The sequence below is a fragment of the Carettochelys insculpta genome, chromosome 4 (assembly GCF_033958435.1).
Source record: "Carettochelys insculpta isolate YL-2023 chromosome 4, ASM3395843v1, whole genome shotgun sequence".
Classification (NCBI taxonomy): Eukaryota; Metazoa; Chordata; order Testudines; family Carettochelyidae; genus Carettochelys; species Carettochelys insculpta.
The window spans coordinates 86,035,138-86,060,147 of record NC_134140.1 but is presented as its reverse complement, the minus strand read 5'-3'; the positions used below and the strand labels follow the sequence as shown (position 1 = coordinate 86,060,147).

At 46.6% G+C, this 25,010-nt stretch overlaps 1 protein-coding gene across 7 annotated transcripts in view; it reads right to left on the bottom strand.

Annotated features, from left to right (window-relative positions):
• The window catches only part of TTC29 (tetratricopeptide repeat domain 29), a 598,163-nt gene that overhangs the window by 214,804 nt on the left and 358,349 nt on the right, over window positions 1-25,010 (bottom strand). For 2 of the 7 annotated variants that reach the window (XM_074993216.1, XM_074993215.1), the window contains exon 1: window positions 6,118-6,502. The exons of the other annotated variants lie outside the window; for them this stretch is intronic. In XM_074993216.1, the coding sequence (XP_074849317.1) occupies window positions 6,118-6,252 (135 nt within the window). In that variant the 5' untranslated portion in view covers window positions 6,253-6,502. Of the gene's footprint in view, window positions 1-6,117; window positions 6,503-25,010 lie in introns of those variants that run through there. 7 annotated transcript variants of the gene reach the window in all.

Below are 25,010 nucleotides of genomic sequence, written 5' to 3'. Positions count from 1 at the left end.
TTCTACACAGGCAAGATCTTCCGGAAGAACGGTGCCTTCTTCTGGAAGATCTGAGGAGCTTCTACACATGTAAGACGCTCTTTCGGATTTCTTCCAGAAGAAGCTGCCCCCCTTCTGGATTCTGGATTCCATTCCAAAATCAGGAAGAGGACCTTCTTCCAGAAGAAGGCATGTGTAGATGTTCCCAGATTGCTTCTTCCAAAAGAGAACAGTTCTGCTCTAGACACACCCAGTGAGCCTCTATGGTCCCCAGGTCCTTGCAGCCTTTAAAGCTGCAAGGACCCGGAGTCCCCGTGGCAGGAAGCTGAGAGTGTGAGGCAGGCAGCACGTGCAGAGCTGTCTGCCATGCTCCCCCAAGGCCCCGCAGCGCCCTGCGAGTACTGACCTGCAGGGATGGCTAACCGCCCAGTACCCCGCACCGCCCAGGGGAGCCCCAGGAACCCAGACAAGGGCAGCCAGGACCCTAACTGGGGTCCAAAATGAAGGGCCCCCTCCTGGACTGAACCAGAGCTCCAGGACCTCCTAGGGCTCTGGCGTGATGAGAATGTCCTCCAGGACACCAGTGGGCATCAGAGGAACACCCCAGCCCTCGCCCACCTTGCCCAGGGCCTGGCTGCCCATGGCCACCCCTCCTGGACACCATAACAAGTGAGTTGTAAAGTGAAGGAGCTGCGGCAGGGGTACATGTGGGCCCGGAATAGCACCCGCAGATCCAGCCGTGCCCCTGCCAGCTGCCCCTTCTACTGGGAGCTGCAGGACCTCCTGGCTGCAGATGACACCTCTCCACCCCGCGTCATCATGGAGACAGCCGCAGCCGAGCCCCCTGACACACTGGAGGATGGGGACGAGGGACTCGCCACCGTGGACGTACCATCTGATGGGGAGTCCACAGGTGGATCCCTTGTCACTGCAGTGCCCTCCACCGCCAGCAGCCAGGTCCCATCCAGTTGGGCATCACCCGACATATACGAGGCCACCTTGGGTAAGTGCGCGCAGTGAAAAAGTACAGTGGGGTAAGGTGAACACCTGGGCCCCAGCCCCGGGCCCCAAAGCCCGTCCCCGGTCAGGGCCCAGGGCACACCCATGCCTGCGAGCAGCACCTAGCTCCCTCTCCCATGGAGCACCCCTTGAGTGTGCCTCCAGGCAACAGAGCTGCATCTGGAACCCCCCCACAGCTGAGCACCCCCCCCACAAGCCCGTTGCTTGGGTGGGCCACCGTGGATAGCACCCCAGCTCCGGCATCATGCCCCAGGGGCCGCCACGGCTAGTGCACACAAGCCCACACGGCGGCCTCCCCTGGCACATGCCCATCCCATAGGTCCATGGAGGGGGTAACCAGCTGGGGAGACGGGGGCCATGCCACCCAGGTCATGGATGTGGTACTGACTTCCCCCTCTACCCCCACCCTCTCTCTCTTAACAGCAGTACCATCTGAGGGCTGGGGCAGCCAGACGAGGAGCCCGAGGCCCACCAGCCCCCATCCAGGCCAGAGGACCCAGCAGCGCACCAGCTGGGCCTGCACCCACCAGTGCACTGGACCCACCACAGTTGCCGTGAGGAAGAGGTCACAGCCTAGGTTGCAGCCTACATGGCGGCCCCCTGCCAGAAAAATGCCCTCACCAAAAGACAGCTGGCCCTCGACAAGGCCAAGCTCCAGTGGAGGCGGGACACTTGGGGGGAGGTAGTGGGGATGCTCCGCACTGTGTGTGGGGCCCTAGCAGGCCAGCCCCCAGCTGCCCCCTCCACATTACCCCCAGAGGTCCCCCCGAGACCCCTCCCGCACTCCCCCAGAGGTCCCCCCTGCTGTCCCCCTGTAGTGGCCCCCACTATTTCCCCCCCGAGACCCCTGCTATTGCCCCCCCGAGCCCCTCCCTGCTACTCCCCCCGCATTCCCCCCACTGGCCCCCCTGCTGCTCCCTTGCCCCCAGACCATGACCCTGAGGCCCTGGCTGCCCTATTGCCCCCAGGCCTGCCCAATGCTGAGCTGAGGGACCTTGCAGCATGGCTTGTGGCCACAGTGGGCCCTGTGGAGGGTTGCCCGAGCCACAACCCACCCCCCTCCAGCCTCTCCGCTGAGGCTGGGCAGGATGCTTCCGGCCCCATCAGCGCCCCACAGGGAACCGTGCACCCGGGATGGGAGGGGTGCCCCCACAGGTGCCGGGGCTCACAGCCTTCTACCCCATCCCTTGATTAGGGCCCCCCAACATTCCTGCCCCAGTCCCCATCCACGTGTAGGTGCCCCTGCCCCTTTACCCCCATGTATATACTTCACTCCCTATCAGGTTTTGGTTGTTACCTTTATTATTCATTATTTACTATTTACACTTTTCAAGCTGGTAATGGTTCAGGGTTAAATACATGGTAGCATTCAGCACCCCGTGTCCCTGAGTACTGTGGGGGAGGATGGGGTTTGGGGGGTGTGGGGTGTGCACATGGGGGTGTGCACAGGGGGTGCCTGTGGGGAGGGGTGCAGGGATTAGTAGTCCCCTTGGCTGAATGCCTCCCAAAGTGCCTCCTGGATCCGGATCCTGTCATGGTCAAGCCGCTGGTCGGCGGCCGCAGCGGGCTGCTGGTAGCCGGGGGCCAGTTCCGCCATCCATCCCTGGGGCATGATCCCCTCACATGCCTCAATGAGGTTGTGGAGCATGCAGCAGGTGGCCACGACCTGCGGGATGTTCTCCACCCCAACATTGAGGCGCGTGAGGAGACACCTGAACTGTGCCTTCAGACGGCAAAACGCGCACTCGACAGGATACCGGGCCCGTGTGAGCCGGGAGTTAAACAGCTTCTGGCAGGGTGTGGGGTGGCCCATGTACAGGCGCATCAACCAGGGCTGGAGTGGGAAAGCCAGGTTGCCCACGAGGCAAAGAGGCAACAGACATCCCCGATGGCACACTCCCGCCGGGGCACAAATGTCCTGGCCTCCATCCTGCGGAACAGGGTGGAATTCTGCAAGATCCGCGCATCATGTGCCCTGCCCGGCCAGCCGACATAAATGTCCGTGAACTTCCCACAGGCGTCCACCACAGCCTGGAGCACGATGGAGTGGTACCCCTTGTGGTTGATGTATCGACTGCCACGTGGTCAGGGGCCCTGATGGGGATATGCATCCCGTCGATCGCCCTGAAGCACTGGGGGAACCCAAGCACGGCGAAACCCTCAACGACTGTGTCCAGGTCTCTGATGCTCACCAGCTGCCGCACCAGCATGTGGTTGATGGCCCTCACGACCTGCAGGGGAATGGGCACACTTGTGGGCATACGCAGAGGAGCCCCTGCCTCCCTCCCCTTCCACCCTCTCCCTCCCTACCGGGCCCCCCCTGCTGAGGGACCCCTCCAGCAGCAGCCATGTGGTATCCCTTCTGGGCTAGGTCTGCCTGCCCCCCCCAGCCCTGCTCCCTCCCAATTGGCACCTGGGGTCCCCTGAGCCCGCCAGCCCCCTTCCTCCCTCCCACCGGTGGGGCAGGGCTTACCTGGAGGATGATGGCCCTGACCATGGATGTGCCCACCCCAAACTGCTGCCCAATGGATGAGTAGCTGTCTGGGGTGGCCAATTTCCAGATGGCGATGACCACGCGCTTCTCTGGGGAGAGGGCCAGCCTCACCCAGGTATCCTGGCATCGTAGCATGGGGGCGAGCCAACTGCAGTTCTCGAGGAAGGTCTCTTTCTTCATCCGCAGGTTCTGCAGCCAGCAGTCGTTGTCCTACTCCCCCATGATGACCCTGTCCCACCAGTCCACGCTGGTGGTGTGGGTCCAGACGCGCTGGACTGGTCAGAGGGGGCCCGACGGGGTGGTGGGGGTGCAGGATCTACGGGCCTGGGTCTCTGCCTCCACAGGAGGCTGAGGAGGGTGGCCAAGAGGATGGCTAGCGTGCGGATGAGGGCAAGCCTGCTGTCCTGCGGCTGCTGGGGGTCCATGCCTGCTGGTCAGTGGGTGCTGGTCAGGGACCTGGGTCTGGCTGGCTGGGCACAGAGTTGGCTGGCCTCGGCAGCATTTGCAGGGAGGGGCTGTTTGGGTGGAGCCCATTAAGGGGCTGTGTGGCCAGCAGCCCCAGAAGGGCTCCCTGGCTGCGTGACCCCATCCGTGCTGTTTCCTGCACTGTTCTTCTGGAACAGCGCCATTGCATGTATAGAGGCACCCTTCCGGAAGAAGGGGTGACTCTTTTGAGGGTCCTATTTGATGTTCAGCAGCATTATTATAGAAGATCTTCTTCCAGAAAAAGTGCCATGTGTAGAAACAGCCCTGGAGTGCCACAAACAGCTGAATCACAGCACTCAGGAAACTCGAAGAGTGTGGGGAAGGAGTAGAGATGGGGTGCATTGAGGAGAGGAGGCAGGGTAGTGGGAACAAGGAGGGATGGGAGTGGGAAGGAGGGGACTTGTAGGAAGGGGATAGAATAGGGGCAGGATGAGGGCAGAACAGGGATGGAAAGAGGTAGGGCAGCGGCTTGGAGAAAGGATGGAGTAGCAGCAGGGCCTGGGATGGAGCACTTAGCACTGGCCACTGGTGGCAAACAGGCTGCTGGGCTGAATGGACCTTTGGTCTGACCCAGTACGGCCGTTTTGTGTTCTTATGTAAAGTATCATAAATGCTTTCAGCACTTTACAAAAGCCCCAATTCTGCGACCTGACTCATGCAGGCAAACTCTTAGGTCCCTAATGTTAAAAGAACTTCACTTGGGCACAGATTCTCCCACACAATCCATTAACAAGACCGGCTGGCACACAGAGATATCTTTATAACCATTTTTATACAACTACCTATATAAAATTGATACTTATTTATAAATAATATTCAACAGTAACAAAATGTGGGCTTGACAAAGGACCACAAAGAAAGTGTCATCCTTCCATCCCTCTGTGCTGAATCAGTTTCAGGAAACAACATCCACGAGCTGTGCCTGAAATCAAGAATTTTCAGTCATGTCTATACTATGGTCTTTTATGGGGAAATTCTCACCTATACTACAACTTTCACCTGCTCGATATGCTGGATGTCACCAGACCTTTTCCTAAATCAGGGCTCCAGTAGTGATACAGTACCAGTAGAAATGTTTACAGAAAATTCCCGTGTGAAGAGAAGGCCTTCAGGAGAACTGGTCCTACTTCACTAACTACCCCTCAGGAGACAGGACAAGAGAAAGACCAACAGCAATACAAGATAAGATAGGTAAATAAGAAAAGGGAGAAAAGAGAAATAGGTGGGATAAGGTTTTGAGATGGAAATTAAACAAAGAGATTAAAATAGTAGTTAAAAATGATAGATAAAGGAACTTAACATGTGATGCACCATTTTAACGTATAACAGGTCACACAGTGGAAGACTGAAGACTCCTGCCACTTGCAGTTTTTTGGGCCTGTGTGGATGAACTATCTGATGAACTTTGAGGAGGATAAAGAAGGGCTTACATATTTACCAGTTACAAATTTGCTAGAAACACACCTTTCTGTGTGCAACTTGACTATAGACTTTTAACCTGTTGATTGTTTAATTTTGAATCAAACCTCCCGTTTCCAAGAAACTGTAAACCTGCGGGAAGCTCGGGGAAGTATTTAGAACTGATAAATGTGGACTCAGAGGTGCTCCTACTGCTCCCTCTCCCAGCTCTCTTCAATCACTTCCACCCCAGCGGACTCGGTCCCAGGAGGGAACCACTCCATTCCGCTTCACTGACCACAGCAAGAGGGCGCACAGGATTTTGAGGAGCAGCCGCGTGCGGCACACGACACGGGCAAGCCACCCTCCGGCTCCAGAGCACCCGGACCCCGCGGCATAAGCGCGCAGGACCAATCACACCTTGGCTTCCGCGCCTCTTCGCGCCCTGCGGGCTGCACGCTCCCAGCGGGGAGCTGGGCCGCTGCCGGGCAGAGCAGCCCCACGCAGCTAACGTGCTCCGAGCCGCACCACCCCCTCCCATCCAGACGAAGGGCCGCCCGCAGGGGGAACGGGAGGGCCACCCGGGGGCACCCCGATTAATAAGTCACATGACGGTGGCGGCAAGCGAGACGGTGCACGTCCCCCGTCCTGCCCCCAACCAAACACCCACCCACTCACCCCCCCCCCCCCCCCCCCCCCCCGCAGCAGGGTCACTCGGCCGGACACGGGGCCATACTCACAGGCTCCCCCGCCGGCCGCCCCTGGGAGAATCCCCAGACGCCCAGAGCCGTCACCATGGGAACCGGGGCGGAGCCCGCCGGGAAGTGGGCGGGGGCGGACGACGGAGTTGGCTGCGCGAGAAGCCATGTGAGCATGCGCAGTCCTCCCACTGAGGTCGGGGTAGAGGGTTCTGCCCTCTGTCGGTGATCCCCGCTGCAAGGGCAGAAAGCTGGAACGCGGGTCGGCGCTGCCCGACGGCGGCGGGGGGACCCACGCGGGAGCCAGCGGCAGTGGCTGTTGCAGCACTTGGCGGCCGGAATAACGTCCGCGGCACGGCCCAGTGGCTAGGCAGGGCCGCGCCTCTGAAACGCTGGCCCGAGTTGCTCAAGGAGCGCGGAGCGCACACGCGTCAATCACTCAGTGTTTACCATCACGCCTGGTCAGTGCAGAGAGCTGCGCCTGCGTCCAGCCTCCGCGTAGGTCACACGTGTCTGCTGGGGAGTGGTACTCCCGCCCTGGTCACCTGCTTGGCGTGGGATGTGCCAGGATTTTTAAAAGCAAAATGTTTCCGTTACATACATCTTTGCCCTTTGTTACCATTGTGCACGTGGACGTCAGGGTGTTCCTGCTCCTACAGAAGGAGTAGTAAAGTCTTTGGGTGCGTCTACGTGAGAAGGCTTTGTGGATTAAACCGGGCTTTTGTCCACAAGACCCACGGGACATCCACACACACAATGTGTTTTGTCGGCAGTCTGTCGCCAAAACTTGGCACTTACACCAGCAGTGTTCTGCCTCTCCAGGAGGAGGAAGAACACCTTTGTCAACAGTTTCTGTTAACAAAAAAGCCGTGTAGACATTCTGCGGAGCCCTCTGTTGACGGGCAGGGCTGCTGATTCACCAGGCAGCCCTGTTTGCTGAGCTTCCAGTTGGCTGTTCTGTCCAAAGAGCTGCAGGGCCGTGTAGCCACACTCTGTCGACAGCGGGGATTGCTCTTTCAATCCACTTTTGTGTGTGGATGTGATCTGTAGACAGAATTTTCATCAAAAAATCTCTTCCAACAGTAAATTCTATCAACAGATGGCTGTAATGTAGACATAGCCTTAGCGTATGGACTTACAAGTAGTCTGGCCACTCACCTTGTTGTAATGGCCTGTAGGCCCTCTTGCCCTGCTGCTTATGAGGATGTGCCAAAAGCCTCCCGGGGCTACGTCTACACGTGCCCCAAACTTCGAAATGGCCATGCAAATGGCCATTTTGAAGTTTACTAATGAAGCGCTGAAATGCATATTCAGCGCTTCATTAGCATGCGGGCGGCAGCGGCGCTTCGAAATTGATGCGGGTTGCCGCCGCGCGGCGCGTCCAGACGGGGCTAATTTTCGAAAGGGCCCCGCCTACTTCGAAGTTCCCTTATTCCCATGAGCTCATGGAAATAAGGGGACTTCGAAGTAGGTGGCGTCCTTTCGAAAAGGAGCCCCGTCTGGACGCACCATGCGGCAGCAACCCGCGTCAATTTCGAAGCGCCGCTGCCGCCCGCATGCTAATGAAGCGCTGAATATGCATTTCAGCGCTTCATTAGTAAACTTCGAAATGGCCATTTGCATGGCAATTTCGAAGTTTGGGGCACGTGTAGACACGGCCCCGGCGTATCTTGTCAAAGGCTTCCCTCCAGTTATCCTGTCAAAGAAGGAAGTGAGCTTATTGAATTAGCATGATTTGTTCTTGACAAACCGACGCTGCCTTTTATTTATCATCTTTGTTATCCTCCATGTTTGAATAAATTGATTGTTTCAAACAAACAAACAAGGTAGTTTGCTGCCCAGATACTTAAATAAGGCAGCGTTAATGTTTTCTTATGCCATTTCATAAGTGCTAAATGTCTAAAAACCAAGACATGCAAGGTGTACAGACAACTCGTGGAATGCAACCTTACTGTCCTCCCTCTGAGCTTTCCCCAACAAACCATTAAGATATATGCTGACATTCTACCTTTACAGGTGCTACAGACCACTTTGAGAAAAGAGTACATGAGCACTGAATAACAAAATAGCTCCTTTTTGTTGTAGCAGATCTTGGGTTTAGGTCCAATTTAGCAAACAGAAGCTACCGTCATCCTGTTCTCCACTCAAAACTGAGCATACTCTACCTTAATCACCCTAGACTTGGAAAATGTTATCACCCCTTCACCTTTGTCCAGAAGACTGCTTCTGAGACATCACCTTCATTTATCCCTCATTTAGTTACAGAGACTATTACTACATATACCCACCAGAGTTCTGACAATTCTCATAGCTAGATATCCGTGTACACCTCTGCTTATGTAGCTATACACAAATTGATCCTTTAAGGTAGTGGCTCTCAACCTGTTAATTCCATTGTACACATTTCGGGAGCCTGATTTGTCTTGCATATCCCAAGTTTTACCTCATTTAAAATTTACTTGCTTTCAAAATCAGATATAAAAATCCAAAGTGTCACAGCAAATGATCACTGAAATATTGCTTACTTTCTCATTTTGCCATATATTTATAAATCAAAAGAAATATAAATATTGTACTTACAAGTCAGCGTATAGTACCTAGAGCAATATAATAAGTCATTGTATGAAATTAGTTTGCACTGACATCTCTAGTGCATTTTATTTATTCTGTTGTAAAACTAGGCAAATATCTAGATAAGTTGTGGTACCCCCGGAAGACCTCTGCATGCCTTCAGAGTCGGGGTAAATATACTCATTTTGAGAAGCACAAGTTGTATGTTCGCATCTCTTCATTTAGTCTATGCCTAGCCCTTCTGTCAGATCACAGCCAGACCACAGGGCAGATGGAAAGAGCGATCCACTCTGACGGAGCGGCCTGACTGCCCAGCCACTCTATTGGCAAAACAGGCAATTGGAGGCACAGCGGACAGGGCTGCCCGGTGTCCTGGAAGTCCTGTCTGTCAACAGAGGGCCCCCCAGAATGTCCAGACCAGCTTTTTTGTCAACAGATCTCTGTTGACAGAGGCGTTCTTCTTGGCGAGTGGGGTACAGCTGTCAAAAAAAGTGCTGCATTCTGTCAATTTACAGTCAACAGAATACCTTGAGACTCTGGATGCTCCACAGGTTTTGTCAAAAAATGGCCATTTTGCCAACAAAACACTCTAGTCTAAACATAGCCCTAGAGTGATACTTTTGCCACCTTGCTCCATCAAATCCCTCCACCGTTCAGTACAGCAACAGCACACTGAACACAAACAATGCCAGCTGGAGTGCATACAGCTAAATATTGGAGTGTGGAACACAACACAACCAATGGCACAATCTTAATCCCTCCTCAGGTCTACATATTTTAGCAACACATTGAAATATCACGAGTTAAAGCAGATTGAAATCAAAAGGGACATCACAAGAACTAGCTGAGTGGCAAAGGGAGGGAAGCAAACTCTGACTCTTCTCTGGTGAAATTCCTATATCTGGTCTAGGATATGGACAAAAGCCATTAGTAAACTCTCACAAGGTGTAAAACTTTCTGCCCTACAAATTGGCAATGGGGGAAAGATGTGGCACAGAAAATCGTGACAAGGAAGAAAACATACCTAGAGGTCCGTTGTTGCTACCAGTAGCAAATTGTTGTGAAAGCAGTTTGTAACTACAGTTGTAATGCAGAGTCAGGCACTCTAGCTCAACCTGAGGGGTTCTGGTTCACTGCTGGGGGAGCCCTAATGTTAAGCGTGATAGGTGTATAGGGTTGCCCGTTTTAGTTTGCTGTACTCCTATTCATTTCGTCACATGAAAATCTTTAATTAAAGATTAATTTTAAGTACTGGAGACTCCAGGACAATCCTAGAGGGCTGGCAACCCTATTAGGTCTATGGCAGTTGCAGACAGACAAACTGCAATTTCAGTTTTGAGAGCTGATGTCAGTGTTACACCTTTTTCATAGCATGGCTCCCCAGGGAGAGCCACCCTGCCACCTCAGAATCTTGTATTCCACTGAAAAAATATAAATTTCTTGCTCTTAGCCTCACCACAGAACCATCCCTAGCTGAAAGGAGTACAGCCAAGTGACAGTATAGTGTTGCCTGCCTGCAGACTTCGAAAGCTAGCACTAAAGCTGCTGCTACTGATTGGTTTTGTCTGGCTGCTTCAGCCCCAGAGTGAAATTAACGCGGATTAAATTCCATGGCTGTTTATTGGACTCAGGCAGGAGTGAAAAAGCCAGTCATGTCAGTTTCATTGCTGTTGTCTTGGGAGAAGCAGCCGAGGCAGGCAATGGCACATGAGGGACAAGAAACCAAATAACAAGGTGGATAAGCCAAATGCTAAAGGTTTTGGAAAGGGAAATGTTCAGTTCAAAGCTGCCAGAGAAGAATACAACATCATGGTTACAAAACTTCACATTGGGCAAAATGGTGGCTTTTTCAAAAATAATAGATAAGGAGGTGCAGGCGTCTGGTGTTTGAGAGAGAAGTGTGTCACTGAGGAAGAGTTGTTGGATAAAAATGTGAAGATACAAGAGATAACAGGAGAAGCTACTCAAATGAGATTGTGCAGGGCTAAATGGAAAAGGGAAAAGATGGGCACAGGACCCCAAGACTAAATTCCCATTGCAACATTGGCATCATACAAAAATAGCTGTCTCTCACTGTTCCTTTGGAATATGCTGAAATCCTGCTTTCGAGGGCATTGATCCTCCTACTAAAGGGATAAAATGATTCTGCTGACTGAGGCAAATTACTCATTGCCCTAATTCCTGTTGAATATCATTAGATGGGAGTAGCTTTTGGTGAGAAAAGATGTAGGATGTACACTGAGCAGTCTAGTGATCAGCAGCCTCTGAGCAGCCAATTGTGGGGAGAAGCCTGGAACTGAACTTTTATCTTTTTATTTTTGTTATTGTTCCTAACACAAAAAACTTATGAAGGAATGGGTTGTTGACTGCTGCAAGGTTTTGGTTTAGAGAATGTCAGCCAAAGCACCTTTAAGGCATCCTTTTGAAAAAAGAATTGCCACCTTAGTCTTACCTGGCTAGATGAGGTATAAATATTATAGCATAATCATTCATCAGTTATTGCAAGAGGCTTTTGGCTTTGTGTCCTTATTCATCAACAGCTGGCCCAAAGCAAAACAGAGTTCTTCCATACTGCTGTCCTAATACAAAAGTACAATGCACAGTAACAAGCCTCATCCTGGAATGCTGCATTTTGATCAGTGCAATCATCCACTCTTCTTTGGACTTTGGTGGCTATTAAAGGCAAACGTGACTGAAACTGCTTCCAGCACATGCAAATTACAGAAAAGCATTGAGATCTTTGCAAATTTCCAACAATTTCACCTTTTGTTGGTCAAAGTTAGCTAATGCTGTTTCAAAGCACAAGCAGAGACCTGCATTTAGCCACTCTTTTCTTTTCTTGATAAAGCAGTGCTGGTGACAAAGCAGATATATTATGATCCAGTTTGACAGAATTCAGTCTTTGTTTATATCATTTCAGAGGTAAAGATCAATGTTTATTTTAAAACATTTTTTATCTATTTAACATTTTCACAGTTGTGGGAAATTATGGAGAGGTCAAAACTGTCCAAGACAGTAGATTTTGAAATTCAAAAAGGTAAAGCTTTATATCTATTAAAACAAAAACTGTTAATGTAACATGTCCAAATATATAAATTAAATGGTCTTAAATCAAACTCTAATAAGTTGTCAAGCAACGTTTTTTCTTACTTTGCCTGTCAATAAATTTCAGTCATCCTCAATGAAAATATTTTTCCAATTTGTGTATGTATGGTTAAATTGAGGTTTAGTTACATTTACTCACAAAAATCTACTCCTTCCATTTTAATTATACAATAGATTCCATTTACTAGCAACTCCTCATTTGCAATGAAAATGTTGTCTTTATCTGGCAGTTGCCAATAAGCAGAAGGCAGGTTTGCAATCTGCAGTCAGGGAAGGATGCCTCTACTTTGAGGTGGGCAGGGCAGCAGTGGGGAAGGGAGCTGCATCCTAGATATTGTGGTATTCTACGGGAAGTGGGGGTCACTGAGGACTCAGAGAGAATTATAATATCTCTCCACACACTATCCAGGGATTGTGAGTCAGCAAATCTTAAAGTTTCCTTCTTTGGGCACAGTGCCCCAGGAGGGCGCAACTTGGATATAGCACAAAGAGGTATCACACAGCTCCAGTGTCTGGCACTTTCCAGCACTTCCTTTCCTGGTTGCAGCCTTGCAAACCTGCCTGCCGTTAGGGTCTTTTTTATGTAAGTGTTCTTAGTAAGCTGTGTGCTGTTGCCAGTAGCTGAATGCCATTAATAATAAAAGCAAGGAGGCAGGATTGGTGGCCAGCAAAATCATAGAACTGGAAAGAATCTTGAGAGGTGATTAAGACCAATCCCCTGCATTTTGTTACTAGTAATGGGAACTTGTTAATATTCCAGTTGCTGTTAAGTGGAAACTACTGTAACTTGACGAAAGCTTCTTAGGATTGTAGGGAAATCATTGCAAGTGCTGGCAATAGTTGGGTTATAAAATAGAGAAATTACAGTTGAAGAGATAAATCAACTTATAGGCTATATCTGCACGGGCCCATCCCTTTCAAAAGGGTCATGCAAACACCGTGGATCAAAAATGCAAATTTGCATTTTCTGCACCTCATTTGCATAACACCCACTTGCTGTTCCAGAAGAGCTGCTTTCAAAATGCAAAACAGCCGTGTAGATGGGATTCCTTCGAAAGGAAGTCCTGCTTTTGAAAGCACCCTTCTTCCTGAAAAAAACTGTTAAGGGTGCTTTCAAAAGCAGGGGTTCCTTTAAAAGGAACCCTGTCTACACAGCTGTTTGTGTTCCGAAAGCAGCCCCTTTCTGAAATGAGATCCCACACAAGTATTCAAATGAGGCACAAGATATTTAAATCTTCACCTCATTTGCATTTTTCATCAGCTGCATTTACATGCCTCTTCTGAAAGGGGGGTGATGGTGTAGATCCAGCCATAGAGTATTTGAGGAGTAACTGGAATCAGATAGAATAATATATTTGTCTATTACACTGAAATTTAATTGAAAAATCCCATATTTAGTTCTAATACATGTTAGCAAGGATTAAGAGATGTGAAATAAAAGCAGGAAGTGGAAATAAAGGGCAAGCGCAGAAACTAATTCATGGTTTAGAATAAATGAACCCTGAGAATACCAGCTGATAGGGAAGTCTCACCTAATAGCCCAGTTTAGGTGAGAACAAACAAGAATCCCAAATTTACCACTGCTGCTGTACGCCATATGAAGAGATGCAGCAGTGAATTGGAATAGGAAGCACAGTGATCAACACAATCCAACAACCAAGATATGCAGACAGTTCTGGTCAAGGGACTTTGTTATAGGAGAATTTTCCCTGTTAATCATTTGAAATCTCAGCCTAATGCCACCACAGAAAAGAAAATCATTTAAGGCAACATTTCATCTGTTTAAGCTCTAGACAAACAAAATCTAACAATTATAACATGAAGAGGATGCCGATGTTCTTTGCTAGGACACTTCCCTATGGTTAGTATTTATTATTAATGGACACAAGCGAGGATCAGGACCCCACTGTGGCAGATGCTATACTATAAATATCGTATAAATGTAAACAGCTTGTTTTATAATGATTAGCAATTTTGCAGGAGAGGTTTAATTACTGTGAAAGAGTATCTGTTTATATGCACTATGGTAATGGAGAGGGGGAGTCTTGTGACCTTGCCAAGGTAGAAATATAAGTATGTTACACTGTATTTGGAAACAATTGATTTCTTTGGGGCTGGAAGAAGGGATCGTAGTGCTACAAGGACTTCACTGGGAAAGCAGTGAATGATGCTCTATGTCTTAAACTAATATATCTATAGCTCCATTTATATCTATATAACACAATTTATAGTTCTGGAACAGAATACCATTAAATACATCCATTTTCATAAGAGATATGATACATACGGTTTTGTGCTAGAAATTTATGTGACATGAAACCTATTTTTTAACTGAACCTTTTTCTTCAAAACTGAGCTAGTGCAAGGGCCCCTCTGTCAGTCTCTTTAGAGAATGTCTTGTTTTGTTTTTTTTTAAACTCAGAGCAGAGCCAGTTGTGGGGCAGGGACAAGGGAGAGCATTTGACCTTGGCCTGAAGCTCAAAGGGGGCCTCAAATATAAACATTTGTTAATTTTTTGACATTTGATAGGTTTCACAGCTTTTTTTTATGTGCATCCCCATTGGAGCAAAATGTGACACACTCAGGTTAGAACTGAAAATTTAAGCAAATAAGAGGAGATTTGGTACAAGCCATATTTCTTTGTTAACAGATATACATTTTGTCATATTAAAGAGTTAAAAATGTTCATAAATGTTAATAAAAATATATCAGGTCTGATGGCACAAGAGTAGGCTGATGAATGTGTCCTCTAAGATCGTCTGATTATATAAACAAACCAGTACTAGTGGCTGGTGCTGGCTCACGTATGCGTTGAAATGCAGAGAATTGTTACATTTTAGTGTCTTAACAGTTTTATGTCTAGATGACTAAGGAATTATTTATGTGTGAAAAGTCCTCATTATTAGCTTCATTTGGTAGCTAAAAAGGGTGACTGGTTGGTTGGTTGAGCCCTAGCTTGATAGCTTGGCCATCATCACAGGCTTTCTGTGGGCTGAGGTACGAGGTGAAAATTTGAGAGTATAATCTTGTATAGTGAGTTTTCTGATGTATTTGAATAGTTTGGCATAAGAAATGGGATGTAGCGTACGTATGTATGTAGAGCAGGGATTCCCAACCTAAGGGTCAGGACCCAAAGATGGGTCCCATTAGATTTGTTAAAGGTCACCAGCTGGGCAGTTTCCAGCTGCATGTGGCTGTTAAAGAATCCATTTTCAGTTTCTTAACATTGCTGCCTCAGGCAGATATCTATCAATAGAGATAGCTGCTGGGGATGGCAGCTATCTCTATCACTAGGGCTAGCAATTACCTTATGCCTAGGTGCTGAAAATTTAACACTTGAGTTAATGGGTTTTTAATGATTGTTACCTGCTGGGAGCAGGAGGGCTGGGGGAGCCACCCAGCCTAGCAGTCCTAGTGAAGAGGCTGAGGGGGAGGAGGAGGAGTGTCTAAGGTTGGAGCCGTTTAGGGATGTGGGGGGCGGGGTCTAAGACTGGGGGAAGTTTGAGGCTGTTGCGGGGGTGTAAAGCTGGGGGCAGTTTGGGGCTGCTGGGGGGTAAGTAAGCGTTTGGACAGTTTGGGGCTGCAGGGAGAGTCTAAGGCTGAGGGCAGTTTGAGGCTGCTGAGGGGTGTAAGCCTGGGGGCAGAGTGGGGCTGTGGAGGGAGTCTAAGGCTGAGGGCAGTTTGGGGCTGCTTAGGGGCTCTAAGGCTGGGGATGGTTTGAGACCGGGGGGTTAAAACTTGGCCAAGGGTGAGCTCTGTTGGGGGCAGGACTGATACAGTAAAACCTCGGGTTACCCAGGGGTTGTTCCTGCAACCTCTGCGTAACTCAAATTTTCCTGCAAAGGGAGGGGAGCCAGAAACCACCCAGGCTGGTCAGCTTCATGGCTCCCAGAGTGACAGGAGCTGGGAACCAGAGGCAGGCTGCTTCCACTCTCCCCATGGCTTTCAGGGCCAGGAAACTGATCAGCTCATGGCTGGTCAGTTTCACGTTCCCACCAGCAAAGGGGAGAGAACCAGGATAAGAGCTTTCTCTCTCTTTTCCCCCAGCCGAAGGGCTGTCAGACAGCTGCATGTCTGAGGGAAGGGAGGGAGAAGGCTCCAGCAACGGGACTGCGGGCCTCCTGCCCCCCAGCCAGGGACCCCACTTGTATAAGCAGGGGAAGCTCACTCATTTAGTGAACAAAGGTTAATTTGTGTGTCCCTCGTTTTAGCGATTACTTGTAAGTAAAGTACTCGTTAAATGAGGGATGAGTGTATTCAATCAATTAATCCCCACCAAGAAGAAAACACTTCCTATATACAGATATCCTTGTGTATAAAAAAAGTACTTTCAGCTCTTCACAATTAAGACACAAAAGAAACATTTAAGAAATTTGATAAAATTGGTAACCAAAAATAAGCAAAGCCAGGCTGCCACTAGTTAACCAGAGGGATGAGTTGCACTTAATATGCACACTTGTGTCCATGGTCCCAAATTAATGGGGCATCCTCAGATTGTTGTTCTCCCTCAGTCTATGGTTTAAGTAACTATTTTTTTTCTTCTAACCAAGTAAACATGTAAGACTTTTAGTTTGTCAGTGCTGACAATCCTCTTTCAGACAAACACTAAAGTTGTTTGTAAAAGAGATGGACTATTACTTGTACAGCATGTCAGAGGAGAGCTTGATTGAAAAAAACAAGAGCTTGAGGCCTTCACACCTGCTCAGTTACAAAGAAAATTTGTGAGAACTGGAAAAGATTCAAACGGCAGCCTGACATTTATTGGCAACATCCTGAAAAAAAAATCTAGCAAAGCACTGAACAAGCAGTGATTTTACTCCATGTGTTAGGGCCTCCTGCATTAAATATTTATAAACCATTTTACTTGGAAGAATAGCAAGAAAAAAAATTATGAAGATATTTTAGAAGTTCAAAGGATCTCTCAATCCAAACAATGTGTAACTTACAGGAGGCAAATCTTCAACACAAAGAATCAAAGCCAGTCTGTATCCATATAGCAATATGGAGAGACTGTAGCCTTTCAATGGCAAGGGTGAAAACCAGCTCCCACTATCATACTGGGATATAAATTATATCGGAAAGACAGAACAGGTTGTGCGGGTGGCAGAGTGGTACTATATGTGAAGGATAACATAGAATCAAATGAAGCAAAAATCCTAAAGGAATCAAAATGTTCCATAGAATCATTATGGATAACAATTCATTCCTCTAATATGAATATGGCATTAGGAATATATTACCGACCACCTAACCAGGACAGTGATAGTGATGCTGAAATGTTAAGGGAGATTAGAGAGGCTATCAAAATAAAAAACACAGTAATAATAGGAGATTTCAATTATCCTCATATTGATTGGGTGCATGTCACCTCAGGACAGGATTCAGAGATTAAATTTCTTGACGCCTTAAATGACTGCTTCTTGGAGCAGCTAGTACAGGAACCCACAAGGGGAGAGTCAATTCTCGGTCTAGTCCTAACTGGAATGCAGGATCTGGTCCAAGAGGTAACTGTTACTGGACCGCTTGGAAATAGTGACCACAATATAATAACTTTTAATATTCCTGTGTTGGGAAGAACACCACAGTGGTCAAACATTCCGGCATTTAATTTCAAAAAGGGGAATTACACTAAAATGAGGAAGCTAGTTAAACAGAAACTAAAAGGTAGAGTAACTAAACTAAAATCCCTGAAAGCTGCATGGAAACTGTTTAAAGACACTATACTAGAGGCCCAACTTAAATGTATACCCTAAATAAAAAAACACAGTAAGAGACCTAACAAAGACCCACCGTGGCTTAACAGCCATGTTAAAAAGGCAGTGAGAGAGAAAAGGGCAGCTTTTAAAAAGTGGAAGTCAAATCCTAGTGATGAAAATAGAAAGGAACACAAACACTCCCAAATGAAGTGCCATAATATAGTAAGAAAAGCCAAAAAAGATTATGAGGAACAGCTAGCCAAAAATTCAAAATATGATAGTAAAATGTTTTTTAAATACATTAGAGGCAGGAAGCCCGCTAAAAAAGCAGTGGGGCCCTTGGACGATAAAGATATAAAAGGAGCGATCAAGGAAGACAGTGCCATTGCGGAGCGATTAAATGATTTCTTTGCTTCAGTCTTCACGGCTGAGGATGTTACAGAGGTTCCTAAATCTGAGCCAGCCTTTTTAGGTGACAAATCTGAGGAACTCTGCCAGATTGAAGTGACATTAGAGGAGGTTTTGGAGTTAACTGATAAGCTGAATAGTAACAAGTCTCCAGGACCAGACGGTATTCACCCAAGGGTTCTGAAAGAACTCAAATGTGAAATTGCGGAGTTATTAACAGTGGTTTGTAACCTATCCTTTAAATCCGCTTCGGTACCCAATGACTGGAAGATGGCCAATATAACGCCAATATTTAAAAAAGGCTCTAGAGGAGACCCTGGCAATTATAGACTGATAAGTCTAACATCAGTACCAGGCAAATTAGTAGAAACAATAGTAAAGAATAAAATTGCAAGGCACGTAGAAGAGCACGAATTTTTGGGCAAAAGTCAGCATGGTTTCTGCAGAGGGAAGTCGTGTCTAACTAATCTATTAGAATTCTTTGAAGGGGTTAATAAACATGCAGACAAGGGGCACCCAATATACATAATATACCTAGATTTCCAGAAGCCTTTGACACGGTCCCACACCAAAGGCTTTTATGTAAATTAGGCGGTCATGGGATAGGAGGAAAGATCCTTTCATGGATCGGGAATTGGTTAAAAGACAGAAAACAAAGAGTTGGAATAAATGGTAAATTTTCACAATGGAGGGTGGTAACTAGTTGTGTTCCCCAGGGGTCAGTCCTGGGACCGATCCTGTTTAACTTGTTCATCAATGATCTAGAAAATGAGGTAAGCAGTGAGGTGGCAAAGTTTGCAGATGACACCAAGTTGTTCAGGACAGTCAAAACCAAACGGGATTGTGAAGAACTACAAAAAGATCTCAGCAAACTGAGTGATTGGGCAGCAAAATGGCAAATGAAATTTAATGTGAGTAAGTGTAAGGTAATGCACATTGGAAAAAATAACCCAAATTACACGTACAACGTGATGGGGTCAAATTTAGCTACGACAGATCAGGAAAGGGATCTTGGAGTTATAGTGGATAGTTCTGTGAAGACATCCACGCAGTGTGCAGCGGCAGTTAGTAAAGCAAATAGGATGTTAGGAATTATTAAAAAAGGGATCGATAATAAGACAAAAGATATCATACTTCCCCTATATAAAACTATGGTACGCCCACATCTTGAGTACTGCGTGCAGATGTGGTCTCCTCACCTCAAAAAAGATATATTGGCATTAGAAAAGGTTCAGAAAAGGGCGACTAAGATGATTAGGGGTTTGGAACGGGTCCCATATGGGGAGAGGCTAGAGAGACTGAGACTTTTCAGTCTGGAAAAGAGGCGACTGAGGGGCGATATGATAGAGGTATATAAAATCATGAATGGTGTGGAGAAAGTGAACATAGAAAAATTATTTACCTTTTCCCATAATACAAGAACTAGGGGACACCAAATGAAATTGATGGGTAGTAGGTTCACAACTAATAAAAGGAAATTTTTCTTCACACAGCGCACAGTCAACCTGTGGAACTCCTTGCTGGAGGAGGCTGTGAAGGCCAGGACTCTATTAGGGTTTAAAAAAGAGCTCGATAAATTTTTGCAGGTTAGGTCCATAAATGGCTATTAGCCAGGGGTAAAGTATGGTGCCCTAGCCTTCAGTACAAGGGCAGGAGATGGATGGCAGGAGATAAATCATTGATCATTGTCTTCTGTTCTCCTTCTCTGGGGCACCTGGCATTGGCCACTGTTGGCAGACGGGATACTGGGCTGGATGGACCTTTGGTCTGACCCAGTATGGCCATTCTTATGTTCTTATGTTCTTAATAAAAAGCTGTATTTTAGCACCCTTGTAACTGGCTGGGAAATTTGTTTGGCATGAAAACTATTTGATTCACTCTGAAGAAGAAAGAGTTTATTTTTGCAAAGTGTTAACAAAAACATTTCCAAGTTATTAACATTTTTAGTGTGAATGATTTTGAACTCTGTCCTGCTCCCATGTATTTTCACAGAATTTATAGCACCAGTACTGTAAATGTTGATTTAAATGTGGGATGGGGGGTGGGTTCTGTTTGCTTGAGTTTTACTATTGTTAATTGAAGTATGTTTTACCTTTGAGAACTTTACGCATGAGGATGACTGTAAAACACAAAGCCATGTTTTGAAATTAATTTGCATGAGCAAAAATGCATGTCCAGCTATTTGCATGATTAAATACCTAATCTGGACACGAAAAAATGGTAGTATTTCAGGATTTATATGCAGTCATTTACACACAAAATATGGGGGCACATATTGAAAGGTAAGCAGAAACTATGTCTGTTGATGTGTTCTTGTGTGCAAATGCAATAGGGTTGAAAGCTGATCAGAGCCTTACATTTGGATGCTCTCTGAGAGATACTTCCAATTTAATAGACAACTAAGAATGAGGGCACTCTATCATTATTAGTTATGATTGTTTTAAAACTTAGAGAAGAGGAAAGCTTTTAGGCTTTAAAGTGCATAACAGCTAGTATCTCCAGTGATACCTTTTTGTATAGATTAAAAATTATGGCAGGCCCATCATATATGTTCTGTCAGCTGTTGAAGTCTCTCAGAGTCACAGCTGCCAGTCATCACTGGAGTGACTGTCTAGCTGTAAGCACATTACTGTATGCTTTGCTTTGCAACAAGGGATTTGCCCCTCTAAGGCAGTTAGCAAAACACTCAGCCATCACTTCATTCAAAAACCTCCCACTGACTACAACTGGAATGCTGTCTGGAATGATGGTAAATTACAGATGAATAGTCACTCCCGTGATGAAAGGCACACCACGCCCAGAGTGACTATGGCAGCAATAATGCTTTTTAATACTAAATAAAATGCACAGAAACCTACAAAAGTAAAAAGTCACTGCCCAGAAACATTTAAAGGGGTTGCTTTTGGTATTTTTTAAAATGCATTCCATATTCATCATGTTCGCTTTCCTTTACAACTATCACAGTTCTATCATTTCTCAGGCTAGATTTCTCTCTCTCTCTCTCTCTCTCTCTCTCTCTCATCTCTTCTCTTCTCCAATAACTTTTATAGGTAAGTGATTATTTAAGGAAGTTAAAATACACTTGAGACCATAATAACAGAGAGAAATCCGTGCTAGTCTATATACTATGAAAACAAAAAAGCAGTCCAGTAGCCCTTTAAAGACTAACAAAATAATTTATCAGGTGATGAGCTTTCGTGGGACAGACCCACTTCTTCAGGCCATAGCCATACCAGAACAGACTCAATATTTAAGGCACAGAGAACCAGAAATAGTAATCAAGGTTGACAAATCAGAAAAATATCATCAAGGTGAGCAAATCAGAGAGAAGAGGGGCAGAAGGTGGGAGGGAGTCAAGAATTAGATTAAGCCAAGCATGCAAAAGAGCCCCTATAATGACCTAAAAGATTTCCATCCCAGTTCAAACCACGTGTTTATGTGTCAAATTTGAATATAAAAGAGTTCAGCAGCCTCTCTTTACAATCTGTTGTAAAAATTCCTCTTCCGTAAGACGCAAACCTTCAGGTCATTAACAGAATGGCCCACTCCATTAAAATGCTGGCTGACCAGTTTGTGGATCAGGAGTGTTTTTATGTCTGGAGATATCATCCCTGGACCTAACCAGGTTATTCACAGAATCACAGGCACATTCTCATGTTCCTCAACTAACATTGTATATGCCATCATGTGCCAACAATGCCCAGATGCTTTATATATTGGACAGACTTCAAACTCTCTTAGAAAAAGAATTAATAGGCACAAAACAGATATAAAAACACTCCTGGACTGCTTTTTTTTTTCCAGACATGTCTGAAAATAGTTTGGTTAATAACACAAAAATTTAGTTTTAGAAACTTGGAGCTCTTTCATATTCTTACCCAGAGGCAGTACAGGTTGAAACTCACATCTGGCACCCTTGGGACCTGACCACTGCCAAAAGGGAGAATTTGCCAAAACACAGGAGTTTAATATTGTCTAGCAGCATTACCAACACTTTCACAGCTTACCAGGCTCTTAGAAGACATTTGGGGTATATTACAGCTAAATAACAACACAGAACACTAACAGCAACGAAGGGTCCTGTGGCACCTTATAGACTAACAGAAAAGTTTTGAGCATGAGCTTTCGTGAGCACAGACTCACTTCATCAGATGCTGGTCTTGGAAATCTGCAGGGCCAGGTACAAATAAGCCAGAGCAAGGGTGGGGATAACAAGGTTAGCTCAGTCAGCAAGGGTGAGGCTTACTACCAGCAGTTGATCTGGAGGTGTGAACATCAAGCTGCTTCCCCTCCCCTCCCTCCCTTCTTTATACCTGGCCCTGCAGATTTCCAAGACCAACATCTGATGAAGTGAGTCTGTGCTCACGAAAGCTCATGCTCAAAACTTTTCTGTTAGTCTATAAGGTGCCACAGGACCCTTTGTTGCTGTTACAGATCCAGACTAACATGGCTACCCCTCCGATACTTAACACAGAACACTGACAGCCAGGACTGGTGGCTGTAAACAATCTTTATGGGACTATGGGAAGCTTGGCCACACCCATGATAAATGGTTGCCTGGCTAACTAAAATCATGGTGGATTACAGATGTTGCCAGATGAGACAGCAGAGGGCTAGAAAGATTCAACCTGTTCCCGAGAAAAGTGGATTACTCAAAGTCACCAGTTGCTGCCCCTCTTTTTCCATTAAACATGTGAAAAGTTTGTGGGAAAACTGCCAGTAAGGGACTTGGTCCTGCAAGATACTAAGCAACCTCAACACCCAATGACTTAACTGAAAACAACAAGGAGTCCTGTCACTGTGGCGCTCCTGCTGAGTTTGCTGAAATAAACTAAGACAGCTACTCCTCTGGAGAAAAAATTACTTCAATGGGAGCTGAGAGTGCTGTACAACTTGCTGATTTAGTCATAAGGCCAGATGCAACATGAAGGTAACACCTCAAGCAGTAAGTGGAATGAAAAAAAAAGATTTCACAAATGGAAGGACTTCTCAAGTAAGATAAGAATTAGTCATTTTGCTGATTAAGGTTGCCCCAATCTTACTTTCCTCCACAAGAAGGGCTCCACCAGAAATGGTTGTGATCTTCTGATATACCCAAATTGTTCTTGCTTTTTTGGCAACAGAGAAGTGTAACTTGAATTGGAAAGTTCCCTCTACAATAAGAGGTATTATTAATTTGAAAGACAAATGTGGTGTTTTCACTATTTTTTCTGGTTTGCATCTGATATTTAGTTTCATTGCAATTTTTTTTTAATATCTATCTGGAGCTGTAGAAGCAGCATCTTGCCGATTAATGATTTCTAAAGTGGCACTTGCATTCTGTTCAACCAGCCAGCGTGTCTACATCATGTCTCTTTTTTAACTTTCTGTTTGAATGATGAGGTGGAGACAGCAGATGAAGATCAAAAATGTAGTGTAGAACCACTGTCAGTCTCTCTAGTCTTGCTATTCATTAAACACACATTATGCTTCAAAATGCCAGATCAGTGTCAAGTCCCACTGCTAAAGGAAGAGCCAGATATTTGTGAAAGAACTCAAACCTCCAAAATCTTTAGTTCAGCTTTTCACCCTTTGTCTTATTTCATCTCATCATATCAACAGTTGTTTAGCTGGAAGTCCTCCAGAACAGTATTAGAGCAAAAGGATTAGACGCCTTAAAATTCTGTTTTATCCATTTTCTTAGTCCTTCTCTTTATGCCAGTTAAACCATTATAATGCAAAACTTAAGAAAGTTGGGGCTATGTTGACTTCAGTGGAACTACTCATGAGTGAAAGCTTGCAAACAATCTTGCCCTAAAGAAACAGCTCACAGAGAAGGGTGCAGGAAAAATTTGTATGGAAGCAGTGCTGAGAACCATTGAACCAAATTGTAAACTCTGTACGTGATGGAAATCACATCAAGCCAAGGGGCATAGCCATCCAAGAAAGTGGGGGGAGAGGACCTGGGGCAACCTCCCAGCAGTGTCCCAGGCCCTGCCCTCCCCTTCTCTGCCGCCACCCTGTCTCCTTACCCCTTCTCCAAGCAATTGGGCTGGGGAATTACCTGGGGCAAGGGGTTACGTACAGAAGAGGTAGCAGCAGCAGGGGTTGCTCCCCTCTCCCACTCTCACTACGTGCGTGGTGTGGGTGGCAGCCTGCTCTGCTTTGCTGCACTTCCCAATGCTGCAGAGAAGCTAGGTGCAGCAGGCTGGGAAGGCATTGCAGCAGAGTGGAGCAGGCTGCAGCTCATGCCGTCTGCATGGTGACGGTGTGGAGCGAGGTGACCCCCTAGTGCTGCTGTCGCAGCCACCACTACCACTGCATGCAACCCTTGACCCCAGGTAATCTGCCCCCTTCCATCCATAGGATGGTTGGGGTGGCTGCTGTGAAGCCCCTAAAACTATGGGGTCTGGGGCCACCACCCCCATTCATCCTACGGGTGGCACGGTTCTGCCAAGGGGAGCAATAGCACTCCCAGCACCCATAGTTCTACCACTTATGGGTTGTAGAAGGAAACAAGAAGATCATTCTATTGTTCTCTGGTTATTTCAAGTAAATATTTATCTCTGTTTCCAAAGACTGTCTAGTATGGTTTGATGATTGGTAAATATTGTGAAATTGAAAGACGCATTTTTGTGGTGGGGAAAATGACCCTCCACATATTTTCTTGTTTCTCACAAATGTGACATTTTCTTCTGCAAAATTACACACCGCCCCAGAGTGATGGAAGTCAGTTCTGGACACATCTCTCATCACTCTGTAGGCTCAGATATTAGAGTTTTATATGATTAGAAAGGGGAGTTCTCCAGAAGGCACAACTTTTCTAGCCTTGGACAGTTCTAAGATATTCCACTTTAAAGTGTGGTTTAAAGCAGCTGGCAGCTTGGACAGGGCAGGAGTCAGCAGCGCAAGGAGGGGGAAAAGAGCTGGCTGGACCAGAAGCAGAGTTGGCAGCGCCATGGGCAGGGGACCTCCTCTGGTCTGGCAAATTCCCTTATTCAGAACTGATCAGGTTCCAAGGGTGCTGGATCAGAGAGGTCCCAACTTTAGTTATAATTTCCCCCTTCCCTTTGAGTCCTGTGTAGTTGAATTCACAATACTAAGTAAGGCATCTGTCTAGATTCTTCAAACATCTCTCAGACATTTCTAAAATAGTCTTTCTCCAACCTATGCCAC